At 44.3% G+C, this 14,692-nt stretch overlaps 1 protein-coding gene across 4 annotated transcripts in view; it reads left to right on the plus strand.

The window, feature by feature from the left end:
- zgc:123010 (uncharacterized protein LOC641500 homolog) overlaps positions 1-14,692 on the plus strand; it is a 146,242-nt gene that overhangs the window by 115,058 nt on the left and 16,492 nt on the right. For all 4 annotated transcript variants that reach the window (XM_048550998.2, XM_048550995.2, XM_048550997.2 and 1 more), the window contains exon 13: positions 2,654-2,731. In XM_048550998.2, the coding sequence (XP_048406955.1) occupies positions 2,654-2,731 (78 nt within the window). The remainder of the gene's footprint in view (positions 1-2,653; positions 2,732-14,692) is intronic.

The following is a 14,692-nucleotide window of genomic DNA, read 5'->3' on the forward strand; positions in this document are numbered from 1 at the left end:
ACTTGGTGCTCGGCTGGGAGAATTTAGACTACAGACATAATCGCAGGCGTTACCCCTCAGCATTTTAAAAAGCAATCTTTTTTAGTGTCCTTGACAATTTTGAGGCTCTTTTCTGCCCTCGCTCTCTCCCAGATTGTACGACCGTTGAATTTCTTAACGCTTCTGCTTCAGCCAAGTGATCATTTCTCTGAGCGGAACATTAGCCTATTTGGCCTGGGGTGGGGGTGGGTGGGGGGGGAGGGGACCTCTCCACAGGATGTGAAGCCTCATCCCTTTGATCAACACACCCAGGGATGCTGGGAAACTGTTGGCGACGGGAGGGATGGCTGGGCATTCTACTCTGAAGTGTCACTTTGCTGTGCTGGTTGTAATCTCCCTTTCTCTAATACACCAGCTTTGTTGGTGTTAAGTTCTGGATCTTCAGAAAATTATCTCCATTTGATTTTGAATTATCCGCATTTAATACCTCAGAGCAGAACCCCGCAGAAAATGGCCGGTCTGCTCATGGGTCTCTGAGCTAGCAGTTTGTACACAAACAATCATTAAATGTTTAGGAGCAAGTCTGTGGAACTAGAGGGTTTGAGCTACAGGGAGAGGCTAACTATGCTGGGGCTATTTTCCCTGGAGCATCAGGACTCGATCCCATTGCTTTTGTCCCCTAACCCTGTGCCTTTTCCTCTTCAATTGTTCACTGTATTTCTTCCACTACCGTATGTTTAATCTTCAGGCAAGACCCTAAAGTTCCAAGATAACAAGGTGTAGAGCTGGATGAACACAGCAGTCCAAGCAGCATCAGAGGAGCAGGAAAGCTGACGTTTCGGGGCTAGACCCTTCTGAAGAAGGCCTGAATCGTCCCATTTCTGAAGAAGGGTCTAGGCCCGAAACATCAGGTTTCCTGCTCCTCTGATGCTGCTTGGCCAGCTCCACACCTCGTTACCTCAGATTCTCCAGGGTCTGCAATTCCTACTATCCCTAAGGTTCCAGTTGTCTCATTTTAAATCAGCTCCCCCTCTCTCAGACTGACCTCTCTGTCCTTGGTCTGCTGCATTCAGTTGGCAGGTGAAATCTGTGGGAGCTTTAGGAATGGCCCACCATTCTGCAGTAAGGCTGTTTCTCGCCTTCCAGTCGCAACACTTGAGTTCAGCAATTTCAGATCAAGGTAATTGCTCCTTTTCTTTTCACTTGGGAAGCAGCAGTTGCTGATGTTTCTGTTTTATCCTTTCCTCTTGTGGTATCGTGACAGTGCCCTAGCAGTCTCCCTTTACCAGTGCGCTTTGTATTTAATTGAACAATATACTTCACCTAAGTCAGGAGGCCTGGGTACAAGTCGCACCTGCTTCAGAGATGTGTCATAACATCTCTGAACATGCCAATTGGAAAAATTACAGTCAGAGTTGCAATCATTGAGTCATACAGCATAGAAACCCCTCAGACGAACTAGTCCAGTCGAATGTAATCCCAAACTGAACTAGTCCCACCTGCCTGCTCCTGGCCCTTATCCCTCCAAACCTTTCCTGTTCATGTACTTATCTAAATGTCTTTTAAACATCATAATTGTACCCACATCCACCACTTCCTCCGGCAGTTCATTCCACATGTGGACCACCCTCTGTCTAAAAACAAATTGCCCCCCCCATGTCTTTTTTAAGTCTTTCTCCCCTCACCTTAAAACTGTGCCCCCCTAGTCTTGAGATCCCCAAACTAGGGTAAGGACGACTGCTATTAACTCTATCTATTACTCTCCCCCCAGGATTTTATAAACTTATGTAAGGTCACCTCTCAACCTCCGATGCTCCAGTGAGAAAAGCCCCAGCCTGCCCAGCCCTCTCCTTATAACTCAAACCTTCCATACCCAGCAACATCCTGGGAAATCTTTTCTGAACCTTCTTCAGCTTAATAATATCCTTCCTCTAACTGGGCGGCCAGAACTGGAGACAGTATTCCAGAAGAATGAGGAAGAAGGGATAAATACCAGTGATGAGGGCCAGGAGTTTGAGAAAGGTCACACTTTTGCTGGTGCTGATGTCCTGAGAGCTGCTGACTAAGCGATGAATGATCCTCACCCTCCCCCAGTCTCTATGGCTCTCAGAGGAGCCTATAGGAAGCCAGAGTTTCATATCTTTAATTTCTGCTGATCAAAGTAATGGGATTGTTGCCAATGTTTTTTCTTTGTTAATCACTCAGCAATTAGTTTGTGTTTGGTCGAGATTGTGGTAAACAGATGTCACCTATGTGGCGACGGCCTGCGTGTTATAATGCATGTGCAATGTATGGGAAAACAGTTCTTTCCAATAATAGCCTTACAGTCACGTTGCTTCAAAATAAACTTGTGGGGTAAATGGTTGACAAGTGAGATTGCCCAGATTGGGTTTGAATACACTGCACAAGAGGCAGTGAAAGTCTACTTTATTAAAGCAAAGTATTCAGTGTTGACAATGCTGCATCTCAGAAACACCTTCAGGCATCCAGTCGTCCGCTTTGAAGCTTAATGGCAGTTTTGTGCAGGCAAGTGTGGCAGGCACATCAGTGCGTAGCAACACTTCAGGGTCAGATGATTGACCAGTTCACCTGCATCTGGTGGTCGTGGTGATTGAGGAAGGAGTGTTGTTGGAGCTGATTGTCCTTAAATTATATATTTTCTCCCCTCCTTCAGGTTACCTTGCGCGTCATTGTGGGTTGGAAATGTCACTGTTCATGTCAAGGAGAAGCAGCTTAAAGATCTGTTTGGAATGTAAGTGCACAACGTGCTCAGAGCTTGCAGGTTACCAAACTGGCATGAAGTAGAGGATGTAACAGGGAGCGCAGTGACCTCGTGGTATTAGCACTAGGCCACTATTAATCTAGAGACCCAGGTAATGTTCTGGGGATCTCGGTCCAATCCCACCACGGCAGATTGTGGAATTTGAATTCAATAAAAATCTGGAATTGATGACCATGAATCCATTGTTGATTGTCGGAAAAATTCATCTGGTTCACTGATGCCTTTTAGGGAAGGAAACTGCCCTCCTTACCCGGTCTGGCTCTAGACCCACAGCAACGTGGTTGACTCTTCACTGCCCTCTGGGCAATTAGGGATGGGGAATAAAAGCTGGCCTGGCCAGTGAATTTAAACCAAGATCAGTCAAATTGGCCCCTCTTGTAGACCGTGTACATCCTGCCCCCTTTGTGGAGTCTAAACACTTAGCCGTCTGAGGGAACATTTTGTGTCATCACTGTCTGATTCACAATGCTATTAAACATAAGTCCAGATCTCACTAAAGCCCTGATGCCTTTCAAAGGCATTTTAGTTTTGGATCAGTTTAAATCAAAATTATTGCAGTGAGCAAGGTGTAAGCGATGACAAGATTTATTCGGATGATGAAGGTGCTATGGGCCATTTTATGTCAAAACTTCAACGTTACAAATGCTGCCACATCGTTTGCTGGTCTTTTTGATGAGTTGAGGGTCGAGGCTACAACTCCTGTCCGTTTCAACTCCTACACCCAGGTTCAAATGTACGCCGAACCAATGGGCTTTAAGTCTCCGAATGCCAACGCCAGTCTCCAAGTGAAACATGTGGCAGCCCTGCATGCCACATTGTAAGAACATAGAACATAGAACATGACAACACAGTACAGGCCCTTCGGCCCTCGATGTTGTGCTGACCTGTCATACGGATCTCAAGCCCATCTAACCTACACTATTCCATGTACGTCCATATGCTTGTCCAATGACGACTTAAATGTACCTAAAGTTGGTGAATCTACTACCGTTGCAGGCAAAGCGTTCCATTCCCTTACTACTCTCTGAGTAAAGAAACTACCTCTGACATCTGTCCTATATCTTTCACCCCTCAATTTAAAGCTATGCCCCCTCGTGCTCGCCGTCACCATCCTAGGAAAAAGGCTCTCCCTATCCACCCTATCTAACCCTCTGATTATTTTATATGTTTCAATTAAAAATCAAAAAATTGTGAAGGCACCTTCGCAGCACGTGGTGAGGAAGATGATTGATGAGCGAAAAGGCCGTGGATGCTGCCTGCATTGAATTCAGTAGAGCCTTTGACAAGGTATCTTATGGCAGACTGGTACAAAAGGTGAAGTTATATGGTGTCAAGGGTAGGCTGGAGAGATGGATGCAGACCTGGCTTAGTCATAGGAGACCGTGGGTAGTGGAAGGATGCTTCTTAGAATGGAGGTTTGTGACTAGTGGTGTTCCACAGGGATCAGTGCTGGGACCTCTGCTGTTTGTGATCTACATAAATGATTTGGAGAAAAACATAGCTGGTCTAATTAGTAAGTTTGCAGACGATATAAGGATTGGTGGAATAGTGGATAGTGAGGAGGATTGTCTGAAGATACAGCAGGACATAGATCAGAAAAGTTGCAGATGGAGTTTAATCTGGAAAAATGTGAAGTGATGCATTTTGGAAAGTCAGGTACAGGTGGAAATTATACTGTGAACGGCAGAACCCTTAGGGCTATTGATATGCAGAGGGATCTGGGTGTACAGGTCCACGGCTCACTGGAGATGGCAGCACAGATAGATAAGGTGGTAAAAAAGACTAATGGCATGCTAGTCTTCATTGGAAGGAGCATTGAGTATAAGGATAGACTAGTAATGCTGCAGCTTTATAGAACTTATTGCATACAGTTCTGCTCACCACATTACCAGAAGGATGTGAATGCTTTGGAGAGGGTACAGAGTTTAGCTATGAAGAAAGGATAGACTGGGTTTGTTTTCACTGGAATGCAGGAGGTTGAGGGGTGACCTGATAAAAGTTTATAAGATTGTGAATGGCATGGATAAAGTGGAAAGTATGAGGCTTTTCTCCCAGGGTGGACAGGTCAGTTACTAGGGGACACAGGTTCAAGGTGTGGGGAGTGTGGGGGTCGGGGGATAGTTTAAAGGAGATGCACGAGGCACATTTTTCACACAAAGGGTGGTGACTACCTGGAGCGCGTTGCCAGAGTTGGTGCTGGGAGCAGACAACAGCAGCATTCAGGAAGCACCTGGACGGATACATGAACAGGAAGGGAACAGAGGGATATGGATCCTGTAAGTGAAGACAGTTTTAGTATGGAAGGGCAAAATGTGGCAGCACAGGCTTGGAGGGCCGAAGGGCCTGTTCCTGAGCTGTGTTGTTCTTAGTTCTTTAAACCATTTCATAGGATGTACCTGAGCCAATAAAGTACTGTCTGAAACACAATCTCTGTCATCATGCAGGAAATACAGCAGCCATTTTGAACCTTACCAAATCAGACTCACAGGCAGTCTATACTCATCCAGCAAACTATTAGCAATCTGGTTTTCCCAGTTTGTGTAGATTAAAGTCAACTCACGATCACTGCGGACACTTTGTCACGAACACACAATATTTCTTCTCGATTACTTTGTCATTGGGAGGGGCGGATTCTGCAGACCATGCCCCCATTTGTAATTTTTTTCTCCTGCTTGATGTTGGCCTAACATTTAGTAGGATGTGGGACCATGAGCCTTTTACATCTTGAGGGTCATCCCAGTGTAGCAACTGGTACAATTGAAATTTAACTAGTCAACTTGAAATGGAAACTTATTCTCACTGAAGGTGGGCATCAAACTGTCGTCAATTATCATTAAAAAAAACCCACTGAACTTTAGGGAGAGAGATCAGCTGTTATTACCTGGAACAAAAACAAAGTTGCTAGAAAGGCTCAGCAGGTCTGGCAGCATCTGTGGAGGAGCAAACAGAGTTAACGTTTCGGTGACCCTTCCTCAGAATTATTACCTGGCCTGGCTTGTATGTGACTCCAGACCCACAGCAATGTGGCTGGCTCTTAACGACATTCAGAAATAGCACACATTTTGTTCAAGAGCAGTTAGGAGCTGGCATGCATCCTGTAAAAGAAAAGAAGGAAGAGAGAGAGAGAGAGAGAGGGAGCAGAGAAAGGACTCAAGATTGGAGTCTCATCTCAAAGACAGCGCCTCCAAAAGCACAGTATTCTCTCCATAGTACGCACCAAGTGTCACTTATGATATTTGCGCACAATTCTCTGAAATTGGATTACAAACATTCAAGCCTCCAAAAATTCCACTTTAACCAACGCGCTATCTGTTACACTTAATGTCTGGGATATGCATTTCATTGAAAGTCATTATTGTTGAAGCCTGTTAGTCCTGTAGGTGGCTCTCTGACAGGCTATTCCAGTGTTAAAACTGTCATAACACATGGTTGTTATGTCACAGTTTGGATATATCATTTTGAGATAATCTGGTCCCTGGTTCCAAAATATCACTCAAAATTACTTCTGAATATGTTTTTCAGTGTTCAGTGCATCCTGTCTGTTATGAACATTTTTAAAAATCTAAAATTAAGGAATTAAACATACTATAAACATTATATGTAACGTACAATCATGTCATTACATTGTAAACAAAATTATCTTTTTCAGGCCTTTATTAAAGTTTTGTTTTTGGAGAAGCCTCAGGCTTTTCCCACAAGCCTGAACGTGGAGATTTTTTTAAATCTTGAGCTCTGTCTCTTGGCGAATGCAGTGTTCATTTACAAATGGGAATACAGAGAGGATGTGGGATAGATAGTGAAAGGTGAGTGAGGGAAGGGACAGGAAGCAGAATTAAATCAGTTGGCTCAAAGTGCAGACAGCAGTGTTAGTGTGGAAGTGGTGAGAAAGGCAGAAATAGTGGCTTGGGGTTTGGGATGTATTGGGGGAGCAACTTTGGAGCAACCAGGAGAACAGAATGTACTTTGTTGTCATGGAGGACTGCGAAAAGTTTTTACAATGATCATCTTCTAATGGTACCATTACAACATTCCCGTCACCCTGCTCTGGGACTCCCTTCCCCTCACCCTGCTCTGGGACTCCCATCCCCTCGCTCTGCACTGGGACTCCCATCCCCTCACACTGCACTTGGACTCCCTTCCCCCTGCGCTGCACTGGGACTCCCATCCCCTCACACTGCACTTGGACTCCCTTCCCCCTGCGCTGCACTGGGACTCCCATCCCCTCACACTGCACTTGGACTCCCTTCCCCCTGCGCTGCACTGGGACTCCCATCCCCTCGCTCTGCACTGGGACTCCCATCCCCTCGCTCTGCACTGGGACTCCCTTCCCCTTGCGCTGCACTGGGACTCCCATCCCCTCGCTCTGCACTGGGACTCCCATCCCCTCGCTCTGCACTAGGACTCCCATCCCCTCGCTCTGCACAGGGACTCCCATCCCCTCGCTCTGCACAGGGACTCCCATCCCCTCGCTCTGCACTGGGACTCCCATCCCCTCACACTGCACTGGGGCTCCCATCCCCTTGCTCTGCACTGGGACTCTCATCCCCTTGCTCTGCACTGGGACTCTCATCCCCTTGCTCTGCACTGGGACTCCCATCCCCTCGTTCTGCACTTGGACTCCCTTGCCCTCGCGCTGCAGCGGAATTCCCATCTCCCCGCATTGCACCGCGACTCCCATCCCCTCGCTCTGTACTGGGGCTCCCGTCCCCTTGAGCTGCACCGGGTCTCACATCCTCTCGTGCTGCACCGGGAGTCCCATCCCCTCGTGTTATGCCGGGACTCCCTTCCCCTTGTGCTGTACTGGGACTCCCATCCCCTTGCACTTCATCGGGACTCCCATCCCCTTGTGCTGCACGGGGAACCTCATGGCCAAAATGAGAAGCAAATGAAAATAGTAAATGATGAGAGGCAGTAAAGCCACATACAATAAATATAAGGTGATAAGTGAATATAGTCTCCATTACAAATATCAGAGGCCAATCAATTAATAAAGCGATATGAATATGAATCGTTACTAATAATACTTAGTTAACAATTTCTTCCACAGCTTGTTTTTAAAAATGCACAAGATTGAGACCCACGTAACTCCTTTCTCGATGGCTACAATAACTTTCCCACCTGTAACATTCATGTTCTGCTTTCAGATGAAGTGTAGATAGCAAGGGGACCACCCCTGTAGCCAGCCCGAACAGAAGCTCCACCTTGGGATGAGCCTGCACCCTCTATCAGAGTAAGGTTCAATCGTTCAAATTGCACCGAGTTAGAATCTGACACTTTTACAACATACAAGGAGCAAATCACCATGGGTAGATCAAGTTGTATTTGCCACAGAACCAACCACTACCAGCTCATGGGTGCTGTCACTCATCTTCCTTTCTATACTGGCTACATTGGCATGTTTGCTTAACAGTGATAGGGGCTGAACCAGCAGGAGACACTTGGTTTAACGACAAGGCCTCATTTGTGTGGTAGCAGAAGGTACAAGTTCCGTTGGCTAGTGAGACATCATTACTGAGGCTAAAAGCTACGAATGGTATGTCTGCTGTCAATGGGATCCAGAGCTGGACTCTCCTTTTCATCACCCATGGTGTTTGCTTGTGTGGTGCCTGAAGCATGTATCCATCATTATCCCTTTCAGAACATTACCTTATACAATAACACTCCTCACTCTAAGTGAAACATTTGTGCATTCTTCAAGTCTCACTCCAGAGAGACTTGTGTCTAAAGATAAAGGTAAAAGTGCTTCGATGCTGGAAGTCTGAAACAAAGGCAGAAGATGCTGGAGAAACTCAGCAGGTCTGGCTACAAGTGTGGAGAGTGAAGCAAAATTGACATTTCAAGCCCAGTATGACTCTTCTTCAGACGTTTTTTCTTCCTTCTAAAGACTCAAATCAGACCTGAAACATTAACTCTGTTTCCTGACTTGACAGACTTGTATTCTGCGATAGGGTTAGGGTTGGGCTTGGGTTCGAATCCCACTTGCATCGCTATTTCCAGCAGCGTTCACTGTTCTCATTCTTTGTGGGTGGCACAGTGGCTCAGCGGTTAGCACTGCAGCCTCACAGCACCATGACCCTTGGTTTGATCCAACCCTCGGGTGACTGACTGTATGGAGTTGGCACATTCTCCCCATATCTGCGTGGGTTTCCTCCGGGTGCTCCGGTTTCCTCCCACAGTCCAAAGATGTGCAGGCTAGGGTGGATTGGCTGTACTAAATTGCCCGTAGTGTTCAGGGATGTGTAGATTAGGTGGATTATGAGGGCTGGGGATGCTCTGAGGGATGGTGTGTACTTGTTGGGTTGAAGGGCCTGTTTCCACACTGTAAGGACTTCTTTTTACTCATTAATGGGGTGAGGACATCGCTGTCCAGAAAGCATTTATTGCCCATCAGGCAGTTAAGAGTCAACTACATTGCTGTGGGTCTGGAGTCACATGTAGGCCAGACCACTTAAGGATAGCAATTTTTCTTCCCTAAAGGACATTAGTGAACCAGGTGGGTTCCCCCCCTCAACAATTAACAATGGATTCATGGTCAGCATTACATTCTTAATTCCAGATATTCATTGAATTCGAATTCCACCATCTGCCAGGGTGAGATTCAAACCGGGGTCTCCAGAACGTTATGTGAGTTTCTAGATTAACAATCCAGTGTAGGCCTTCACCTCCCTGTGTGTTCAGGCCAGCTAAGTTTCTCCACTATTTTCTGTCCTTGTGTATAAAACTCTATGCGGATGCTTGAGTGCAGTAGCAAGGGATGCTACACTGTTGAATGACAAGCTTTGACATGACACAGGCCCAGTCTGCTGTCTGAGACAGACATGTAAAGATTGGCAGTCTCATTGCCAACGTCTATCCTTCACTCCACATCTCCAAGACAGAATATTATTATGTTGCTGTTGGTGAAAGCTTGTTTTGTGCAAACTTGCCATTTGTATTTCGTTACACTAGTAACTACTTTTGAATTTGAAAAGTGCTTCATTGCAAAGCAATTTGGAACATCCTGAAGGGTGCTATACAAATGCAAGTCTTTTCTCTTTCACTCAGAAAATGGCTTGAATCTAATTGCAGGCAGCAGCAAAATAAAGATTTCTGACAAAACTGCCCTTGAGAACAACTTTCTAATAGCAAACCCCAGTCCTATTTGATTTTGTTTGCACACTTCTATTTAGGAACTCATTTTGCTCTTGGAAATGCTGTCTGAACTGACAACTGCTACTTCTGTGTATTCTGTGCACCAACATTATAAAACTGCCCTTTTTGAAGGGATTTATAAATTTGTCAATGCATGCAGTACAGAAAGAGAGAGAGACTTTCTCTGTGCTGTTAGGAACTCCCCTGTTAATGACACCGTTGCACAAATAAGCGGCTCTGAATAAGGCAGGAAAATTAAATATTGACACGGGATAATTTGATGTTTTAAGGGGCAGGAGAGTCAAACTTGTTCTGTCGAGACACATTGCTCATGAGGCTTTGAACTAATGATTTAAATCATACATTACATCACGAACCATTTAGTTATAGGGCATGTGATAGATGTATCCAATGTCTTGGAACGAGAGCAGCTTTTAAGTTGCTCAGTACCTGTGCCAGTGCTGCCTGCATCCTGCAAATTCACAAACAGTGTCGTGTCAGTTCCTACCTTTACTAAATGCAAAAGTTTCCTTTGGCAAACTGTCAGCCAGCTTGGGGAGCAGGTACAGTGGTTGTAACACATAAAACTAGCTTGATTCCACATTCCAATCAGTGAACGATTTCTGTCGATTTGAGATGCATTCACAGATGACCGCATCAGTGTCAGCTGGCTTAGACTGGTGAGCAGCTCCTCCAGAGAAAACAGCAATTACTAGACAATCTCAGCAGGTCTGACAGCATTTGTGGAGAGAAAGCAGAGTTACCGTTTCAAGTTGAGTTCTCAAGAAGAAGGTCAAACAAAGAACAGTGGGTGCTGGAGATGTGAAACAGAAATTGCTGGAAAAACTGAGCAGGGCTGGAAGCATCTGTGGAGCGAGAAACAGAGTTAACATTTCAAGTCCAGTTCTTTAGAACTCAACTCAAAATGGTAACCGTGTTTCTCTAGCTATTTCTGTTCTTTGTTTTATGAACAGCTGAGGCTTCAGGGCCTAGATTCAACGCTGACATTCACATTATGTACACATCCTTGTTTTCAACTCACTCCATGGCCTCCCTTCTTCCCTCCTCACTCTCTCCAACTCTGCACTCCTCCAATTCTAGCCTCTTGTGCATCCCTGCTGTATCTTTGTTACACCATTAGCAGCAATACCTAGCAATGCCTACATTTTGAATACACCTTCTTGACCTCATGACCTTGCTTTGTTCCTTCAAATAAGTATTTAGAACAAAACTTGCAGACCAAGCTGTAGGTCGCCCATCTGAATATGTGGCACAGAATCAAATTTTGTCTGATAATGTTGCAGCTAAGTCTTTAAAACTTTTCTCATGGGCATCATTGACATTGTCAGATTTATTTCCCATCTCTAATTGCCCCGGAAAAGATGGTGGTGTGCTGCCTCCTTCAAGCATTGCAGACCCTGGGGTGTAGAGACACACAACAGTGCTGTTAGGAAGGGAGTTCCTGGATTTTTACCCAGTGGCAGTAAAGGAGCGGCGATGTATTTCCAAGTCCAGGTCGTGTGGAGCAGAACTTGAAGGGTAGTGTGTATGCGTTGTCCCTGTCCTTCCAGGTGATAGAGGTTACTGTTTGAAATGAGTCTTTAGTGAGTTGCTCCACTGCATCTTGCAGATGGTCCAACCTGTTGTCTCTGTGCGTTATTGGTAGAAGGAGTGAATGTTCCATTCTATTAAAGGGGCTATGTAAATACACGTGAATGTTGTGCAGAGAAAAACTATAGTACTGTTGAAGAAGCTAATGAATGCTTTGTCCTGTAACCTACAATTATTCAGTGCTGGATTGCCTTAGCATCCTCCTAATCCAGAAAGTGGGTTATTTTTGGTATCTCCTGTTATATGCGTACATTGTCTAGAGCTCATGTTTAAGCATTCTACGACTTGTGTGTATATAATGTTATGACTCTGTATCTGGATGATCGTCTGCTTTGGGTCTGCAAATTACACACTCAAATCAGTCAGTTTGCTGTAATGTCTGCTTTGTGACTTGTAATGTGTTTTACTATTTGAAATAAACTAACTCACAGTGGTTATCAATCCCCGATGAGCGATTGATTAATAGACCAATATCATTAATATGAACTGGGGAACAGCGTTGGGAAACATCACACTGAAGAGGGTGATCATGCTTGGACCGTCGGCAAACAATTTAACCCACAGGTGAAATTTATGATGGGCAGTCTTAAATTGTGCTAAAATGCATGAGACACCCATGATTTCTTTGTTCATTGCATCATCAGAGTGTTGTAAACACAACTAGCTGGTAAGCAAATCTGTATTGAGAAAGGCATGTGATCAGGGTGTGCTATATAATTAACAAGCAAGGGAAGATCAAAGGCATTGTGTCAGGATGTCCGCAACATTTCTTAGTTTAATTGGGACACAGCAGACCTCCTAACAAAATTTGGTGACATTACCACAGTTTACATTGGGACACAGCAGACCTCCTAACAAAATTCAGTGACATTACCACAATGCCATGACCTCCCTTAACTATTTATTCGTTATTGGCTAAAACTGACACAGGAGCAAGTTCCAAAATACTACCCCTGCAAATTCTTTAAAAACTTAATGTACACACAGACATGGGAAGTCGTGATGAAACATACAAATGTAAAACTTTCAACGTACAGCTGTTCACCAATTTCACGTGCAGGATCAATAATGCTGGAGTGCTATTCGAATCAATCCACCTAGATGTTACAGATATTATACAACACATACTCTGCTGAACCAGCATGAATTGACCTTGAACCCATCAGAACCCATGGAATCAGTCAAACATCAGAGACATAACAGAAATTACAGCAGACTGTTCAAGAAATACTTGTAGAACTAAATGTGAAAAAATGAAAATAGTACACTACTCCTTATTCAGCCCCTGTTCTGGGGAAGTAAATGAAAGTTCAGAGGAAAAAGATGACAGACTAACCCAGAATAAATACAAATGTTAAGAATACCATCTCTGAGAAGATGCAGTCTGTTGTGGATACATCCACTCTGCTTACTAACATGAATGAAGAGCTTGAAGAAAGAGAAAGGAAGCAGGATGAACCACAAGCTCTTTGTCATCAATTGAATTGAAAGATGGCACATGTACAGGAAGATCTGGAGCAATGCACACATAAAACCCATCAGGCTCACCAGAAGTAGCTACAGAAACATTGAACTCAAAGAAATTCTAGAGAAAATAACAGACCTGCAAAAAGCAGGAGCTAAAAATCACTCATCAGATAGTCTCTTCATAAATAAGTATCAATAATTCTGCCCAAGTAAAAGAACTTAAGCAAGTAAGTAAAGGAAGAACAAACAATTACTGGTAAAGTCGTAAAGTGCTAGTTTTCAAAGAAAACTTAAAGATTGGACAGTTAGAGCACATTATGAAGGAGACAACATGTTGTAAAAGAGAGAGACCTAGGGGTTCAGGTGCGTAATTCTTTGAAGTTTGCATCATATGTAGGCAGGGTGGTTAAGAAGGAGTATAGCGCACTTGCCTTATTGAACAGACCTCTGAGTATTGGAGTTGGGATATGATGTTGAGGTTGTACAGGACATTGGTGAGGCCACTTTCGGAGTACTGTCTACAGTCTTGGTTGCTTTGTTTTAAAGGAGGAATATTATCAAACTGGAGATGGTTCAGAAGACTAATGTCTAGGTAATGTCCTGGTAATGACCAGGATATTGCTGGGAATGGCGGGCTTGAGTTATAAGGAGAGGCTGGATAGGCTGGGACTTTATTTCACTGGAGCGTAGGAGGTTGAGGGGTGACTGTGTAGGGGTTTGTAAAAGGCACAGATAAGGTGAATGGCGGGTGAGAGAGATAATGGGAACTGCAGATGCCGGAGAATCCAAGATAACAAAGTGTGGAGCTGGATGAACACAGCAGGCCAAGCAGTATCTCAGGAGCACAGAAGCTGACGTTTCGGACCTATTTATTTCAGAACGCTCTCCCCGTCCCCCTTTTCTGATGAAGGGTCTAGGCCCGAAGCATCAGCTTTTGTGCTCCTGAGATGCTGCTTGGCCTGCTGTGTTCGTCCAGCTCCACACTTTGTTATCTAGGTGAATGGCGGTTTTTTTTTAACTTTAGGGTGGGGGATTTCAAGACTAGAGATCAAGAGAAAGATTTTAATTAGACAAAAGGACAACTTTTCTACATAGAGAAAGGTTCGTGTGTGGAATGAACTGTCAGAGGAAGTGCTGGATACAGGTATAGTTACAATATTTAAAAGACATTTGAAGAAGTACATAGATGAGAAATGTTTGGAGGGATACAGGCCAAGCACAGGCAGGTGGGCCTAGTTTAGTTTGGGATTATGGCCAGCATGGACTAGTTGGACTGAACGGTCTGTTTTGTGCTGTATGGCTCTATGACAATGACTATAATGAACTGAAAGCTTAGATAGAATTGGTAGGGCTTAGAACAAGAAGCTTCAAAATGAGCTGAAAGTTCACAAGGAGGAAAAAAGTAAATGCCAAAAGGATTTTAACCGCTTGAAACAATGTGGGGAAGGTCAGTGAGTGGCTAATCCTGAGAAAACATTGTGGTAACATGTCAAGGTAAGTAAATTTTGGAATGGGAACTGCAGCCCATGGAAGAAAAAGAAAACTTCAAAAATATCGCTCCTGAAGGTGACAAATAATTCAGAACTCTAGACAAAGTCACCATCACAATATATGGTTATTATTAGTAAATTATCTCAGTATTACAGACACTCACAGGCTCATTTGTTATTATAAATAGTTAAACTTTCTTTGAGGAAAAAGAAGGGTGTTTTTGTCTGTACT

This window comes from Stegostoma tigrinum, chromosome 20 (assembly GCF_030684315.1).
Source record: "Stegostoma tigrinum isolate sSteTig4 chromosome 20, sSteTig4.hap1, whole genome shotgun sequence".
NCBI lineage: Eukaryota > Metazoa > Chordata > Chondrichthyes > Orectolobiformes > Stegostomatidae > Stegostoma > Stegostoma tigrinum.